The following is a 17630-nucleotide window of genomic DNA, read 5'->3' as shown; positions in this document are numbered from 1 at the left end:
TCCAGACTCCAAACAGAAAGACACTTTGCAGGCATGTTGTGGGGTTGTCTCAGAAAATGTGACCTCTGCAGCCAGGTGCCGCATCACTAGGGGAACCAGTTCTAGTGAGTCCATCAGCTGCTGGCTGAGACCCATCAACACTTCCAATTGCTGAAGCTATTCTAGAAGAGCCAAAGGAGACTACTGCTGTTGCCATTTTTCAGCATGGCTTCCACATGGGAGACAGTTCCAACCCCTGCTCACTTGCGGTATGGATCACTGTAAGTTTTTCCTTTGTATTCTTTAGTCTGAAGCACTCAAAGCATGCCTAGTCACCAGGATCCCCCCCTTGTTGCCAGTATTGTGCATCTGTGGGGTTCTTTTCCTGGAGAGATCATGCAGGGAAAAACAAGGGAGCCATCTTTATTAACAGTGAACTAACTCCCTGTAACAAGGAACCTGAGCCCTGTTACTAGGAAGCACAACTGCTACTTTAAGAACAGAACTTTCAGGGCACAGCAGGCTGGCAGAGCCGGGATTAAAAGCTGAGCCTGGCTGGCTGGCCAGGTGACTGGAGTGTCAGGTGACCGGAAGAGAGCTCATGCCAGAGCTATACAAACCCTGGTCTGAGCCAGCCGGGGGGTGACTGGCTGAGAGGGTAGATTCCAGAGAACTCCCAGAGAAGCTACGGCAACTCTTTAAGGGAGAGTAGCAGACACTGGGATGCAGAGACAGAGCCACAAAACTGTAAGCAGGCAGATTGCCTTTTTATCTTTATTTTGTTGTAGCCCAGGGGCTTATCGCATTTTGTACACTGGTGGTTTGTGGCTGAGGCTGTAGGGGAGGTAGAGGCCTCACTAGCATCCATGGGGTGCAGCTACAGAGGCGCTAGAGAGCCCAGCACCAGAAAGGTGCAGGAGACAAGGGCCAGGGGCCCAGTTGGGGGCTAGGGCCTGAAAACTGGGCCTGAGACAATAGGTGTGGGCTAAAGGGCCTCGCCATATTAAAAGGGGATGAAGCCAGATAGGCTAAGGTCCCAATAAAGGGTCAGGGAACAGTGTATAAAGCCACATTCCCAGAGCGTACTAAGGGGCTGGAGATTTGGAGCCTGACCCTATCCAGCGGGTCTAGGCTGGTGGGCGTAGTTAGAGAGAAAAGGACAAAACCAAGTTGGCTGAAGTCCCAACAGCCATACAGTTAACACCTGCGAGGTATGAGGAATGTTAAGGGAAGGATGTAACATGCAATTAGCCTCTAAGGCAAAAGGCCCTCAGCTTTGGTGAGTGAGAGCATAGATATCGCCTGGGAAGCCCTGGGGCAGCTTCCTCTTCAAGAACCAAGGAACATCAATTCTCCCCCCTCACCTTTAAACTGAAATAGAGGCATAACAGCACCCTGGAGCACTTCAGTGCATGAGACAGCACACTGGCGGCTCCACTGCCAACAGTCACAGTGCAGCCAGTCACCAACTGTGGCAGTGGATATTTTTCTGCCCCCCACACCCAGCTACTGCCTGGAGCTGCTGGCCTGGTCAGCCCCCTAGTTATGCTGCTAGTGACAACTTAAGATCAGGAGAAAGTCAACTCCAGAATGCAACATACAGAATGTTACATTAGCCTGTTTTATCCACCCACCAAGAAAGTGTCTCCAGTGCCAACAATTCTGCATCCTTTCAAGAGCTCTTCAGTTTACAATATGATAACAAAGAAAGAACATGGCCTATTTGTCTTTTTGTCCACAGAGTTGCGGAGGACAAAAAGGTGGAAACAAAAAAAATGGGGAGGGGAAAAAGTGGTTCACATAATTAGTATCTTTAAAAATAACAGCTTACAAAAAAGGCAATACGAGGGAGACGTTTTAGATTTGTTCCCACTGGGGACAGGAGTAGCTCTGTTTATACTGGCAAACATCACAGCTGAAATTTACCACTAGTACAATCCTGCCAGCAGTAACCATTACCCTGCTCCGGACTCCAGCTGTTTCTTCCCTTACTCTGGATTCCAGCTTATTGTTTCTCTCCTCCACCAGACACAATAGTCCAGTCTACACTACAATTTTTTACCATTTCTGACACCTGTTGCGAGTTAGGGTTATGGTTAGCGCACGCACTTAGTGCAAGTACAAGGTACTCAGCAGCTCAAAAGTACGTTTTTGTTGTCTCCAACCCAAGTTCTCAAAGCCTGGGAACTTGTTTTTCCTCCAATTAAAGTATGTTTATGGCCCTGCTTTAAATATTTTTCTGATACTACATATAGACAGCAACTGTTAACTAACCAGTGAACTACTTACTATATTGTTACAGTTCAAAGCTTGCACTTTAGTTTGACACACATTTAATCAAAATATGTAGCATGAAATTTTCAGGGGGGAGCTCTTCTTTTGCTATTTATCATTCCAGCTTCAGAGAAACTAGGACTGAGCATTACCAGCAAGTTTTGCCACTTTATTCAGTTAGAATTGAAAAGACATAGATCTACAATATACATCTATACCAACTTAGACACCTGTTAAACAAAGGCTTAAAAAAAATTTGTTACCTAAACTTCACATTGGTTTACTCCAACATTTTTTTCCTAATTACAGTAATTTGGACATAGACATTATATGATAATTAACTTTTATTCAAGAAAATTATATTACATTTTCCATATGAAAAGAAAAAAAGTTAGAAACAATTATTATGTGAGTTAGTACAGTATTCATATTGCTGATGAACACATTTTATATCCAACTTGTGTTATTTACTGGTAAAGGTTCTGCCACAAAGCTTGTTGGAAAAAAAATCTCCACATAGATGTTTAATTGGTAATTTGCACTACTTTTCCACTTTTTTTCCTCAAAGAGATCTAAGAGTCTGCCTAGTTACAAAAGAATCTCAGGGTGCAGTTATATCTTACAATTAGCATGTGCTAACTAGGGAATGTTAGCTGGTGTTAAAGTTAAGAGTTTCATAGTTAGTAAGGTTGGAAGGGACCTGAGCAGATCATCAAGTCTGACCCCCTGCCATGGCAGGAAAGAGTGTTCAAAAGACCCCAACAAGGTGTACATCTAGCCTCCTCTTAAAGACCCCCAGGGTAGGAGCCAGCACCACTTCTCTTGGAAGTTGGTTCCAGATCCTAGCTGCCCTGACTATGAAGTAGCGCCTCCGATATCTAGCCTAAATCTACCCCCTGCCAGCTTGTGACCGTTATTTCTAGTCTCTCCTGGTAGTGCTCGGGGGAACAGGGACTCCCCCAGTGCCTGCTGGTCCCCTCTGATTAGTTTGTAACAGGTTACTAGATCCCCCCTCAGCCTTCTCTTGTGGAGGCTGAACAGGTGCAGGTCCCATAGCCTCTCCTCATAGGGCCTGCCCTGCTGTCCCCTGATCATGAGAGTGGCCCTCCTCTGGACCCTCTCCAGGTTGTCCACATCCCTCTTGGAGTGCGGCGCCCAGTACTGGATGCAGTACTCCAGCTACAGCCTGACCAGCGCAGCATACAGGGGGAAGATCACCTTCTTGGACCTGCTTGAGATACATCTGTGGATGCATGACAAGTTATGGTTGGCCTTCCTGACCACGTCCCCACACTGTCAGCCCATGTTCATTTTGGCATCAGTAATGACTCCAAGATCCTTTTCTGCCTCTGCACTGACAAGAGGCAGAAAATACTCCTGTAATGTGCACTACTCTGACCTGCCTTTACAGGGCTGGTAAGAAAGGGCATGGCCAGGAGCCAACTTGACTTTGCGCCTGCCTGATCTCTGGGGCAGTGTAGGTAGCCCACACTGGGACCCTGCTACCCAAACTGGCCTAGATCAGGTCTGCTGGCCCACCATAGCCGTTTTCTGGGCTGAGCTTGACCTGTAGAACAGCAGTAACCCAGCCATGGTGGCAGGTTCTCCTTCCCTGCCTACTCCCTGGGGACAATGCCAGCAGCACAGGTAAGCAGGAGGATATGGGGTTGGAGATGAGCTGCAAAGGTGGGCAGAGGGGAGCTCCAGGGGACGGGGGGAGGCCTGGAATAGGAAAGGGAGATTCTTACCAGAGGGCTCCCCAGCTTGCTCCCACTGCCATTCTGGAGGCAAACAGAACATGCACTTGGGAATGGTTGGAAGTGGTGCCTCCTGGAGTGCTGGAGAACTGCTCCCAACTGGTCTTGAGCCTGTGGAGCAATGCAACGTGACTGCAACACAAGATGTCCAACCAGATGGAGATAATCCTCACTGGAAGAGGATTATTTCTGAGCTGCTCAGAGAAACCTCAGAGCTCATGTTTTCCTAGGCTAATGTGTGGACATTCTTGTTTTAAGAGCCTGTAACATGAATTAAAATGTAACATGCAACACACCGCCCTCAGCTTGAGGGGTTTTTTTGTTTTTGTTTTTTTAAGGGGAAACAAAAAGTCTCTAGACCTCATAGGTGTTGAATAAAGTTCAAAAACAAGCTCTAAAGGCTCAATTTAAAAAAATGTAAGGCAAATAAAATATGTTTTTAAGATCTCATTATTTTGTAGAGCCCAAATTCAGTTTTTTAATTTTTTAGATTGTTAAATTGTTGATTAAGTTTCAAGTTTATTCTTTTACAAGTCATACTATTAGTACGGCAAAGTAGTACTTAGAAACAGCTTACAAACTTCCCTAAAAGGAAAAAAAAGGAGTCTCAGCTGTGGAGTTGGGGAGCACCAGATGCCAAAAGAATTGCAACTTTCATTCTAGTTAACTAATAGCTGAAACCATATTTTTGGAAAGCAAGAATGGCAAGGGGCTAGGGATTGTCAGAACAACAGCACCCATTTCAAAGCATGTAGCTGCTGAAGGTGCATGAAGGGCCTCCTAGAACTAAGCAAATAGAGCTTTTTATGTCCTTGGCTCCTTAATGGAGGGACATGCACATTTCCAGTTACTTTGAAGTGGATTCCATTGCCATTTGGGTAACTACAGTCTCACAGTGGGGAATCAATTTCAACACAATTATTTATCAAGGAGGAGGTCACTTATTATCATTTCTACACGTCCTCACTGTGAAATGCCATGAAAAATCTTCAAGAGACCATTACTAGCTGAAAAGTGATTAAATCACCACTCTCCTAACAGAACTATGCAACTTGTGATGGGCCCCATGCTGAAAAAAAATAAAGGCTACAAGTCTTCATATCAAATTCTAGTTATCAGTTGAAGGAACTTGGAGCTGCTACATGAGAAGCAGAAAGTTCTGCATCATCTGGAACCAATCCTGCCAACCCAACTGGAAAGGCTTTAAATTGCAGTGATAATTCAACAAGCCTACAGGGGGCAGAAAAGGTTTTATTCCCCTGGTTCTAGATTGCTGAAACAGAAATGCACCTACACACTCTCCAGTAGCCAACTGTTTTGAAAGTGGTTCCATTGTTGTGTGGCAACACAAACATTCTCACAATGGAAATCTGCTTAGACCGGGGTAGGCAATCCCCTGGCATGGGTGCCAGAGCATGGCACACAAAGGCATTTTGCTTGGCACTCATGCCTTGGGGCAGAAGGCAGGGAAGGGGCTGGAGCTGTGCTGCCACAACAAGGACTGGGCCTCACTGCTGCTTTCCTATCCGCCCCGGCATCCCAACTTTTTACAAGTCGAGGTTATGGATGTTTTTGAAACTTTGCTGAAAGACATTGCTGATGCCTGGCTTAGACAATTTAGTGAATGAAAAAAGTAAGAGTTACTAACCCAACAGGAATTATGGTACACTGTTCATGATTGTCAACATGGGCTCCACTTTTTCTGTCTAAATTATTGTAGGTGTATGTTAGGACTTTAATCAAGGACTGCAGGATAGCTGTACAAAAATAAATGTCCAATCTTGAAATTTCTTTGTATTGAATGCCACATGGTTACACCAAAACTTTCAGATAGGAATATTCTTCAGACATCAGAATCTCCCTGGAATTTATTAAAAAGAGCTATAAATATGGTTAGGTCTATAATGTATGTTTATATAACTGGAGACCTAGTATAAAGAGGATGGGTTGATTTAACTCCACCAGCAAGTGATGTCTTAGAAGATTCCAGTACATTTCTATTTTAAGTAAAAGCTCCATTCCTACACCAAGAGGAAAACTAAAGTTGAACATGTTTTAGAAAGCTAGAGGGTGCACTGGATTACAGCTGGAACTAAGACAGTGTTAGTCAGAAACTTGGAGTAAGACCAAAAACACACCTGTCCTTGTGAAAAAAACAGAGGACTAGTCATGAAGGCCTGAATCTCCTTAAACCTTACAGCTGAGGTAATGACTACTGAAGAGGCATCAACAGATAGCAAATGGAACAGATTAGCAACTGCTCAAACAGAGAATCCATAGATTCATAGACCCAAACAGAGGGGAACCTATTTGAGATCTTCAATATCCAGAGGCATCCAGAGTAGGTGCTTGCACCACTTCTGGAGGGGAGTCTATCCCAGACTCCGGAGACTCGGACAGTAAAGGAGTTTTTCCTTATGTCCAGTCTAAAATGGTCTTCCAGCAGTTTGTGACTGTTAGACCTTGTCTTCCCTTGGGGTGCCCTGCTGAACAGATATTCTCCCAGTTCCTGATGCACACTCCCTATATACTTATAAGCTGCCACCAAGTCACCCCGAGCCTGCACTCTTCCAGGCTGAAGAGTCCCATGTCCCTCAGCCTCTCCTCATAAGGCCTGTTCTCTTGACCTCTAATCATGTGTGTGGCTCTCCTCTGGACTTTCTCAAGCTTCTCCACATCCTTTCTTAAGTGCAAAGCCCAGAATTGTACGCAGTACTGCAGCTGCAGCCTCAACAAGGCAGAGTAAAGCAGGAGGATGACTTCCTGGGTCTTGCTTGAGATACATCAGTAGATGCAAGCCAGAGTTTTATTTGCTTTGCCAGCTGTGGCATCACATTGGTGGCTCATGTCCATCTTGTGTTCAGTCATGACCCCCAAGTCTCTTTCTCCTTTCAGTTGTGGTGCTAGTAAGTGTAGCACTGCCAAGACTATAAGTATGATGTGGGTTTTTCTCCCAAGGTGGAACACCTTGCATTTCTCCAATTTGAATCTCATCAGGTTTTGATCCACCCACTTTGTGAGCCTGTCCAGCCTGAATTGCCAGCCTATCCTCCAGCATGACCGCACTTCCCCATAATTTGGTGTCATCTGCAACCTTAGCCAGTTTGCTTCAGACCCCTGAATCCAGATCATTTATGAATATATTAAAGAGTACTGGTCCAACTACTGAGCCCTGGGGGACACTGCTGGTCACCATGCACCATTTTGACTATCGCTCAACTATCACTCTCTAGGTCCGACGATGAAGCCAGTTCCCCAGCCATCAGACTGTTAGGGTGTTGAGGCTGCAGTTCCCCAATTTTACCATGAGGACAGCATGGGAGACCAAGTCAAAGGCTATGTAAGATGGGGACAATTTTATCTGTGAAACATATGGCAAACTTGTCACAGCAGACCATGTAAGACTGTTTCCAAATGGAGACAGCACAGATTAACTAGGCCATTCACTATACAGAACAGATCCACTGGGCAGTGCTTTAAGTGCAGTGGCAGTGGAAAAGAAAGACTTCTTTGCCATAATCACTGACAAGCCCTAGTCATTTAAGAAAGGTGTGTATAGCATCCTATTTGCTTTGGCACAGGTTGAGCCCCCTTCACTCTAGCCACCTATCCTCCCACTTCAGCTGCCGCAGCTCCCCCAGCATACCACGGGAATGTGTGATGCCATAGTGATAGGAACAGATGTCTGGGTGCCAGAGATGTGTGGCTGAAAATTTTCCAGTGCTTTATTTTTCTGTGGGAAACTTTCCATTTCTAAAAATACATTGTTTCATAAAATGTTTTAGCAACAACGAATGGATGCCAATACAATATTAGGCAAGCTTGGCAGATTCAAAGTTTAATTAATGTTTTTCAGGTGATTATCTCTAAGAAGCATGAACAAGAGTACATATATGTTTTATTGATTTCTAAACAGGAAGTTAAATAATATACTTGCATAATAGCCAAATTAAAAAAAAAAAATCAGGTTATGAATTCACTTAACTGGTTGTGCAGACAAATCAAAACCAAAAGCTAAAATTCTTATTTCATCTCAGACTACAAGTGAAAGCAAAACTAAAACTGTAACTAATTTTTGTTTCACTTTCAGTTCAGCAAACACACAGAGCAGCATCTCATTTCTGTTCTTGAGTTGGGGAATTTGGAAGTGTTTGCATACTATCTGTTAGTTTTTTAGTTTCAAGAAGCCATCATAATGCCTAAGCAAAAAAAACTAGTCTGTGGCATCATTGGAGTGAAGTTCGAGCTACTGAAGGAAGGAAGAAAATTGGTAGATGTAAATATTACATGCAGGAATATGCTGATAATGCAACAAGAATGAAGAAACATTTAATAACTGTCCTGAAAGAGTACAAACCATATACAGAAAGTTAATACAATGAAGTAGTGGAACAACATCAATTGAGAAAAGTCTATTTCAGGAATCCTATGCAAGTAAACAAGTGATTATGTTAAACAACACACAGTATGGACTCGCATCTATAGTGTTTTAAAACATTATAATTTGAAAAGCTGTTAATACAACTCTGGACTACAATTTATTTATTTAAAATATTTGTATTCTGCTTGCACCAAACACCCAGAGTGCTTAGGCTTAACAATATATATTTGTTTTATATAAATTACATAATAGATAAATATTTAAATATTTCAACCCAGCACAGCAATTGTAGTCCTCTGACCAATGGCAGAGGTCAGACTTCCTTTTGGCTCTGCAATCCCAGAGCAACTGGGCAGCAAGCTGAGCAGCAGTGTTCTTTCTGTCAGGGAGAGGGGAAGCAAGCTCCCTGCCACCACTTCTTCTGATGGATGAGGCCAGACTAGAATAGGTTAAAATCAAAATCTCCCCCCTCCTTTTGTTGCAGGAACTTGGTAGCTCAAGTGAAATAGCAGATTTGCAAAAAATTAAAAATGAAAATGTTGAGCTGCCAGGTCTAGGAGGAAGAGAAGCAGGATCATCGCTTTCAAGATCACTGTCGCCAGATCCACCATGAGTAGCTGTTCAAGCTAGTCAAGCTTTTTATCTAGCTTTGTGGACAAAATGTCAAAAAGAAGAAAAAGCAGATGAGCCATTAGCTCGAGCTATATTTGAAAGTGGTACACCTCTTTCCATAACTGAAAATCAATACTGGAAGGTACATTACAAACTAATTTGCGCACCATATAAGTTACCATCATATTACTGCTTATCACATTCTCTTTTAGAGAGTATGGTAGAGTTCAAACAATGGTTATTCAAAGGATTGGTTAAGCAGATAGTCACACTGATGTCACGTTAATAACACCTGAATCAATATTCCTGAAAGCAACTGCTACCAAATCTTCTCATCATACAGATGAATACACAGCCAAATTACTGAGTGAAGAGAATGAAAGTGCCAGTTTCTGCAGGGTATAAGCCCTTGTAACTAATAATGCAAGTAACATGAAAGCTTAATGGCAAATATTTAAGGCAAAGTATCATCATTTAATAGCATGTGGCTGTCTTGCTCATGGCTTGAATCTTCTGGCAAAGGACATAGTAAGTGTCAATACAATTAAGCCAATATTGGCAAAGCGATTGTGAATGTATTCAACAATCAACATGTTGCTAATCAGACTTTGACATCGAAGAGAAGCAGGTGAGAAACTAGATGGGGTTCAGCTACAAAGCGTTTATATTATTTGCCGTGCATAAAGAACTGCTTGCAGCGTGCTTCAATAGATGACACAGTATTCCAGATTATTCCCATGAACATTCAGCTGCAGGTTCTCTACAACGTTGTGTTCTGGGTTCAAGCTGAAGGAGCATTCAATTTGTTACTACCGGTTTCAGTAGCTATCAAGAAACTTGAAGGAGATGCACCAACTCTTTCAAATATTCCAGAGGTGTTCAGACAACTGAATGAAAACCTAACTGAGTTTATGCGTTCTTCACCCCATCCAAAAAACAGTAGTAAAACAAATGCTTACCAAGAGATCCAAGTTTTGTTCTCATCCAGTTCATCTGGCAGCACACCTTTTGGATCCCCCTCAACACAGAGGACAACGTTTATCAAATTAATTATCTAGTGCTCTGCATACAATTGTGGAAGTAGCTAAGAATGTCCCCAACATCAGTGAAACAGCCGTGATGACAGACCTTGCCAAGTACCACGCAAAACAAACTTTGGAGCAAAGACATCACTTGGCGGGCAGCAGAGAATATGGGGGAAGGGATACTGTAACACCCAACTGTTGTCCAGGACTGCTCCAAGGATCCTAAGCATACCACCAATAGCAGCTTCTTGTGAACAGAACTGGAAAGCTTTCAGCTGAATCAAGACAAATAGAGGAAAAGACTAACAAATAAATGTACCACTAAGCTTGTTTTTACTTCTCAAAATCCCTTGCTTCTGGAGAATTAGTCAAAAGATGACTGCCATTTTATTCATCGTCAATTTTACATTTCTGCCCCCTCCCTGCCCTATCTCCCCCAGCCCAGCATGAAACTACTGGCACAGTTGCTGCCTCGATGACTCCCTTCCAGAGCTTGCCACCTTCCTTCAACTCGCCATGGATTCCACCATATCCCTGGAGATGGCAGTCTGCACTATTCATGGATTCCCTAATAGAATGGGTGGCAGGGGGAGGGATAACCCAAGCCCAATACTTTTGGATAGTGATTTGGCAGAGAAGCAAACAGAGGAGGTTCCACCCTAGTCCATCTACTCTCTCCCTCCTCCCTTCCTTAGTATCCCTTCTTGTAGGGGGACTGAAGCTGTTTTCAAAACCCGTTCAGCCTCCTCCTCCTCCCAAATACTTTATGCAATTTAAAGAAAAGCCAAGAAAAACAGGAATGGCCCCTCCCTCACCCCCTGCAAAGAGCAACATGAAGAGGCACTTTCGAGGATTGAGCATTGCCCTTCATCTGTGGCACTTGCACGATCAATGCCCTCATGGCTAAGGCTATCGCTTTCTGGCCCAGATGCCCGTGCAGCATGCAAGTCCAATCCAGGCCTGTATCTGGTGTGCAATAAGCAAGTGTAGCAAGCATCACATCTTGTACATTTGTTTTACCTATAAACCAGATATCAAGTTTGCAATAACAAAAGTGGACAAGGAGTGCTAAGTATTTCCAGAGAAAGAGAGATGGCTCATCCTTCATGGAAGCAAATAGAAAGTCCATGTGCTGTTTCCAAAGACTGGAATGTTAAGAGACATGAGTCATACCAGGGAATCAAGTATAGCAAGTTTACCAGAAAGTTGCGTGAAGACAAACTGAGTGAATTAAAACAGTCACTGGAACAAGCAACAGGCTATCTTCATACAAGCACATCACATAAGAACAGCCAGAGCTAGCTATGCCCTTCGTCAAGAAATAACTGCTTCTTCAGAGCCCTCTGTTGAGGGAAAGTTTTTGAAGAAATGGATGATGAAGGCTGCAAATACTGTATGACCGCAAATTTGGGCAAATCAGGCATGGACTGGAACTGGGCAGTAATTGCTGCAGCAGACTAGGCTTGTTCCACAGTGGGAAGGCAGGCAGGATTTGTGGAGAAACTCAGAAGCAAAGCACAGAGTATCAATCTAGGCCACGAGATTGGCATTTTTCATTGTATTCTGCATCAGGAAGTTCTGTGCCAAAACTCTGGGCATAAACCTTGTGGTAGAAACAGTGAATTTCATCTGACCTAGGTTTCTATAACCACTGGCAGTTCAATCAGCTTTTGAAGAAAGTTGACTTTTCACACGGACTGCAATATCATGCTTACGTGTGCTAGCTGTCTTCTTTGAACTGAGGCACAAGACTGAAGTATTTATGAGCGAGAACTTGCTGAACTACAAGATGAAGAATGGCTGCAAGACCCTGCCCTCTTGGTGGACCTAATAGGGTATCTCAATACTCTGAACAGAAGAATGCAGTGTCAGAATCCAGCTGTAACAGTTTTATGACCCTATTCATGCCTCTGAAATAAAGCTTTGGGAGAAATAGCACATTTCCCCACCTTCAACCTGGTACTCCATGCCTCTGGCATTGAAGGTGTTAAGGGCTTGTGGAATGTGTGGTCAAGATAACTGATCTCAGGCAGCAACTCCAGGACACATTCTCTGAGTTTTGGAGCCACAAAGCATAGCACCCCATCCAACACCTCATTCTGTGCCCCATATGAGCTGCAAAAGGAACTCACTGATCTTCAGCCTAACGCTGTACTGAAGGATGAATTCTCAACAGTTAGGGTTCACTAATTTTACTGGAAGAAGACTATGCAGCAATAAAATTCTTTCTCATTATGGAAGTGTGCTTGTGAACATGGATGACGTGTGTGCAAATAGATTTTTCTCAGTGACAGAGCATCAGCAAGTCAAATCTGTGCTCAAGACTCTGTGGCAAGCACTCAGATGTTAATCCTGAGAATGGCCTTGGTATTAGTCCTTACAACCAACATTAAGGAACTGGGTGTAGTGAAGAGGTGCCAAGTCTCCAGGATAAGTACTAGCTATTTACAAAACAGCATGGGCAAAAAATTCTTAGTTTGAATCTGTATGATATTTTCTTCATTTTACTTTTAAGGGCTGTAATAAATGCTTTCTGAAAATAAATCAAACTTTTCATACGTTTGGAGGCCTGTTTGTAACAAAAATCCACATATTTCATATTAACATGCCCGAGTCTGGGTGGGCACCAGATTGCCTATGGGTGGGGGGGGTCCTCCTGCAGTCAATTGCCCAGCCAGTGGCAAAACCGGAAGTGCACTTCCGTCGGCACTTCTGGGTTTCACAGCTGGCGCTTCCAGGGGGTGCACATTCCAACACTATAGGCTAGAAAAAAAAGTTTTTGGGTTTTTTTGCACATAAGTAGAAAAGTGTTGCAAAATGTAAAGTGAGTTAACTGGGTAAATAACATCTTAGAGGAAAGTTATGGGTGTGACATCTACAAGGCAAAGAATATGGCACACCAATCATTGACACACCTGCTCTAAAGTAATGAAGCAAACATTTAGCAAAGAATCAACAGCAGCTAGGGCTCAGAAAGTAGATTCTTGTACCCAGACACAGAAGGATAAATCAGAACAAGCATTAACTTCTCTATACAAGATTCAGCACTTGCACCATAGCTACCATAGTTATTCAAAACAAGGCATTTCCCCAAACAACAGGGGGTAGGGGGAGACTCCATCTTAGATTTGAGTACTGTCCTGGGGTATGCAGCAGCTCAGCTCTAGTTTTATCACTAAACTCAGGGCTGGACTCAGAGCTAAGCCACCATCTGCCCCAGGCCAGAATGGCTCATTTGGCAGGGAAGGAGGGTTCACAGCCAGGGGAGACTGCAGGGTAGGGGTGTACAAGACTTGGCCTTTACTGCGGTCCCCTCCCCTCTTACCTTCTGCTTTGGCTCCAGTCCTCCTAGCCTTAACCTGGCCTGGCCAGAAGCTGCTGCCACTTCTCCCTGGCCAGGCTGGGCTAGGGCAGGCAAGGGCCACCGCTGCTGCTGACTGCCCTGGAGCCAGAGCAGAGATGCAGCAGCAGAAGGTAAATGCCAGGAGGGGGAAGGCAGCAGGAATCAAGCATGGGGGCCAAATGACAGCTGGGAAGAGTGCAGGCAGCAAAGGGACACACAGACGCATTGAGGGGCAGACACTGGGAGGCGACACATGGCAGGGGAAAAAGGCAGGGACAGACAAAAGCATGGGGAGGGCAAGGGATAGTGGAGCAGGCAGGGAGGGCAAAGGGCAGTGGTCTAGCTCCTCACTCCCCACTGCTGCTTTCCATGCCACAGTAGCGGGAGGTGAGGAAGGGGGACACATTTAAAACAACCTTCCACTAATTAGATTCTACACATGGAAAATTAGACATTTATAATTTTTCTACATATGGAGTCTAGGTATTGGAGGGGGTCCTCTTAAATTCAAAGAGATCTTGGATTCAGGTAAATACTGTATTACACCTATCTGTCTCTTTCCTCAGTATTAGTTTCTCTATTATTCTCCACAACTGGGTCAGGAGATTATTGTGTCTGGAATATGGCAGCCTCAGGTACAAGATATACAGATAGAAGTTCTTTGCACCTTCTTAAATAATTCATCACTCAGTTACTAACAAAAGAACACCTCCAAGTTCAGATGACTTAATTTCCTCAGGTGAAAATGTAAACGCTGTTAGCATTAAATCAAAACCAGTTACATAGCGTGATTTCCTACCTCAGTTCTTCATCTGAGGTATCCACTAATTACCATACAAAAAGTAAAATTTTGATTCATTATACATTTTAATATGTAACCACAAACACAGCTAGCACAGCAATATCAGTCAGAATGCAAAGATGCAGATCCCTGACCAACAAAGTAGTATCCTTAGCTATAAAAAGGTTCACAGTTAGGGTGGCTAGGAGCTGGAACCAACTTTCTAGGGAAGTGGTGCCGGCTCCTACCCTGGGGATCTTTAAGAAGAGGTTTGATGACTACCTGGCTGGACTCATATGAGTCCAGTCTTTTCTCCCCCCCAGGTGGGGGTCAGACTTGAAGATCTACAAGGTCCCTTCCAACCCTACTTCTATGATTCTATGATACACCGTTATAAAAGCAATTCCCCCCCCCACTACAGTTTTTCTTGCTTGGGTGTGGCAGTAAGATTTTACTACACCAGCACAAGGCACAGCTTTGCTTGTATAGCTGTGTTTACATCAGAAGTGCATTATCAACATAGTATGGTAGTCTTAAACCAGCAAAGTACTGCCCATGAGAATACATGTACAGTTATTAAGTGGGAGAAGATTAGTTACTTAGTATTATGTCAGCACTTATTTAGAAGATGCTATTCCCTGCCCCACCCATGTAGTTTATCAAAGCTAACAAACAAAAATTTATGCCATACTAGAAGGCATCTCAGGAGGTCATTGAGTTCAACCCCCTCCTGCTCAAGGAAGAACCAACCCAATCTAAACCATCCTACAGAAGTCTTTGCTTGCTCCTAAAACTGCAGTCTAGCCTGTAGCAACTATAAGGCATACTGCCCAAAGACAAAAACACCCCAAATCTGCCACAGGTGAAGCAAGGGGACAGGGGTTGTCAGCATCCCATTCCTGCAAAGGTTGTTAACCTGCATTTGAGATCCAAAGAAGAGGGTCATCCCCCCAGCCACTACAGAGGAAGGTAAGAAAAATCTCACATTCTGTACTAATCTAACCACGGGGTAAAATTCCTTCCAGACCCCAAATGTGCCAGCTGCTTTGGTCCTGAGCAGAAGAGCAAAACCCTCTAACTAGGAACCTCTGGGTTTCAGTCTCAGTAGGAACACTAGCACACCCCAATCAAAAACACCTAGCCCTGGCTGCAGTCAAGCACCCAATGTTTCGAAGCAAGGCAAAAAAACCAAAAACAAACAAACAAACAAACAAAAAGCCCCAGAAACCCCTTTCAAAAAACCCATAGGCATCAGCCTGTAGGAACAAGTGAAGAAAAATTCTTACCCAGTCCCATGCAACAATCAGCAAATCCCAGAAGCATGGTAAAAACCACACCCCTAGTTGTGCCCTTGCATGGTAGTGTTCTTGCTGTCTCCAGGTTTGCATCACATCCTCCTACCAGACTGCCAAATGTCCCCTTTCTGCATTTCACACATTTACCTATCCAAACTCCTTTAGTCAAGAGAGGAAGGATGGAAATTTGTACTTAAACTTTCAAGAAACTAGCTCATTGCAAAAAAGGCAGTTTCCCAAAAACGTACCCTCTAATAATGGCTAAGCAGTAAATACTCCATCAGTTTTCCAAACACAGTAATCGAAAACATGAGCTAATACTTAACCTGCAGATCTAACAGAACTCTTATTTAACTTTTATAATACTAAACCTAATGGCGTCTTTATGTGTCCCTGCACCTGCTCTAATTAAAAAGCACCTGCAGCATCTTGTGTATTCAGGATCCCATGCTTCAAAATGGTGGAGGGCGTGCTTTAGTTAAAGTGTCCACACTGTCATTCTGAAGCTCAGTGATGCTGAATACATGTTATGTGGAGGCTAATTAGCACACCAATTAATCTAACTTAACTAATTAGTACACATCAGAGCAGGCCTCAGGCATGTGTGCAGGTACCTGCCCTAAAATTCTAAGCTGACATGGAGAGGAAAAAAAAAAAAAATTCGGTCTCTGGTCCAGTGACATAATTTGATTGCTTCCAAGAAGGACTGATTTATAGGGAAAGATTTTACAAACTATTATAACTCAGAAAACAGGCCTGGAAAAACCTGTCTGGGCAAGTAGGCTGCAAGAAATAGATTTCCTCTGTGCTTCTCTGCTCCAACAACTGTACTCCTTCAACAGAAGGGGAAGGTAAGGGAGAGGAGCCACTCAGAAGAGGTTAGTAGGTGCTGAAAAAGGAGCAAGGGAGAAAGTCAGGACCCAAATCTGCCATGAACCAGTGATCCTTTAAAAATAAGTGAATGGAAGCAATAAGCAAACAGCCTAGGTCCAAAGAAGAGAGCAGATGGCACAGAAGCAACAATAAAGAGACCTGCGCAGAAACAGTAATAACCAGGCACATACTTCCAGGATAGTAGAGATGTGGCACTTGATATACATGTGGCAGCAAAGATACTTTTCACGTACATTAGCAGGCTCATTCCTGCAGCACGGAAGGATTTTAAGAATTTACAACTCACTTATTTTCCTCAAGAGCACGAGAACTTCGGTCCTATTTCTGCAGCCTTTGGCTTCAAAGTAACTGCAGCGAATGAGACCCTTGGGGGGAAAGGTGCAGACTCTAACTCTAAAACATTATTTTTATTTAAGATTTTACTAACTTCTGTTACTGATTCTTTGCCTGAGCATATGCCTTATGGTAAACCATTTGCTGTGAAAACGCTTATGATGTAAGTGAAGATTGGGTTACTTCAGGTGAGGAAATAAAAATAGGGTTCATCTTCTGCAGCTTAAGAAATAAAGTATCTGGGCTGGTTTGTTTTTTTCCAGGCAGCAGACTGCAGTCATTAAGAAGGATAAAGAGATATAGATAAATAAAGTAATGTGTGGGGCTTCCAAAAGAGCAATCGTTGGTATAGGCATAAACTGGAAAAACATAACGTTTCCTTCAACCTGCACCACGTTAAGTGCCAAGAAGCTAAGGGATTCCCATTCCCGATTCCTTCAAAGCTCTCTTAAACAAGTGCCAGATTTTCATGGGAGGAATCAAGCACAGAGGACAGTAACTGGCTGATAAGACTACCCTTCCCTGCTTTCAAGAAAAACGCTCTTCAAACCGCTGCGCTTTTTCCAGCGCCCGGACTGCTGTGGGCTCGCAAGGGCATGTCTGCACCTGACCGGCTACCCAGGGCCCCGGCACCTCCATCTCCCGCCCCGCTTTACAGGGCTGGGGAAACGCACGGGAAGACACGTGGAAGCCAGACTTGTCCCGCCGGGGGGGGGAGGAGGGAGAGGGAGGAGGAGGAGGTACAAGATGCCCGCGGACGCCCAGGAAGGAGGCAGGCGCGGGGCCGCGAAGTGCCCCGGGCGGCAGGTGGCGGCGGGCTCACCTCGGCGGCCGGGATGTTGACGACGCCGGTGGAGCGGCGCTTCTCCCGCAGCTTCCTCTTCTCGATCTGCCCCTTGCCCTTCCTGGCGCTCGGCCCCGAGCCCTTCCCCTTGGGCGCCGCCACCGCCACCGCC

At 44.2% G+C, this 17630-nt stretch overlaps 1 protein-coding gene across 1 annotated transcript in view; it reads right to left on the bottom strand.

The window, feature by feature from the left end:
• The window catches only part of PAWR (pro-apoptotic WT1 regulator), a gene marked incomplete at its 5' end in the record, with an annotated part of 120387 nt that extends 102761 nt beyond the window's left edge, over positions 1 to 17626 (bottom strand). Inside the window, one exon of the mRNA XM_019543932.1 lies at positions 17498 to 17626. Coding sequence (XP_019399477.1) covers positions 17498 to 17626 — 129 coding nt within the window. The remainder of the gene's footprint in view (positions 1 to 17497) is intronic.
• Between the last annotated feature and the right edge of the window lie 4 nt (positions 17627 to 17630).

This window comes from Crocodylus porosus, unplaced genomic scaffold (assembly GCF_001723895.1).
Source record: "Crocodylus porosus isolate Cpor-Errol unplaced genomic scaffold, CroPor_comp1, whole genome shotgun sequence".
NCBI classification, from domain to species: Eukaryota; Metazoa; Chordata; order Crocodylia; family Crocodylidae; genus Crocodylus; species Crocodylus porosus.
The sequence above is the reverse complement of the archived record's forward strand: the minus strand, read 5'-3'. Positions and strand labels throughout refer to the sequence as shown.